At 37.0% G+C, this 892-nt stretch overlaps 1 protein-coding gene across 1 annotated transcript in view; it reads left to right on the top strand.

Annotated features, from left to right (window-relative positions):
- Positions 1–458: 458 nt before the first annotated feature.
- The window catches only part of LOC131346717 (uncharacterized), a 27,828-nt gene continuing 27,394 nt past the window's right edge, over positions 459–892 (top strand). The window contains exon 1 of the mRNA XM_058380290.1: positions 459–593. Within this exon, the coding sequence (XP_058236273.1) occupies positions 518–593 (76 nt within the window). The 5' untranslated portion in view covers positions 459–517. The remainder of the gene's footprint in view (positions 594–892) is intronic.

Below are 892 nucleotides of genomic sequence, written 5' to 3'. Positions count from 1 at the left end.
TCCTCATCCCATGTAGAAATACATTCAGATAGCTGTGTGTGAGTGAGAGAGAGAGAGAGAGAGAGAGAGAGAGAAAGATACAGATCCTTTTCTATTAATATTCAATTTTAAACAGAAACACACACTAAGGTGTATAACTGATTGTGTGTTTGTACATTTACATTATCACTGTATATAGTGCTACAGATCATTTGACATACCTGTGTGTGTCTGTGAGAGAGAGATACATATACTTATAGATACATACTATTAATATTAAATATTAAACAGAAAACACACACACACACACACACACACATACACACACACACACACACACACACACTAAGGTGTATAAATGATTGTGTGTTTGTATATTCACAATACCACTGTATATAGGGCTACAGATCATTTGAAAAACCCATCATTGTGTGTGTGTGTGTGTGTGTGTGTGTGTCTAGGGGAGTAGGAGGGAGTGGTCATTATTGAGCTGTTTCTAACTTTCACTTTATTTGGTCAGTTCACTTGAGGCTTTGAGATGGAAGTGTGTGTTTTCTCTTGGTTACTCACTGCACTGTCTGTGGGTCTGTATGGGAAATATACATATGCAGAAGGTGAGCAAGATGCTGTGTGTGTTTGTGTGTGTGTATGTGTGTGTGTGTTATTTTATTTTATTAACAGTAAATGATCTCTGTATATGAAGTTACTTGAGTTAAGTGACAAGAAACAAGAAATAAATCCAGCAATGAAGTGAAGGAGCTTAGCTTTACACAACAGATGTCTAGGACTTCAGGATCACAGCATGAATAGTGTCTAAAAAACTGGAGGTCATGTGCTTTAAAATGGTAACAAACAGGAGAACATGTTGAAGAAATACCATGTTACTTATCCTGGAGGTCAGCTACATGTACGC

This window comes from Hemibagrus wyckioides, linkage group LG26 (genome assembly GCF_019097595.1).
Source record: "Hemibagrus wyckioides isolate EC202008001 linkage group LG26, SWU_Hwy_1.0, whole genome shotgun sequence".
Lineage (NCBI taxonomy): Eukaryota > Metazoa > Chordata > Actinopteri > Siluriformes > Bagridae > Hemibagrus > Hemibagrus wyckioides.
Note: the sequence above shows the minus strand (reverse complement) of the source record. Positions and strands in the feature narration are given on the sequence as shown.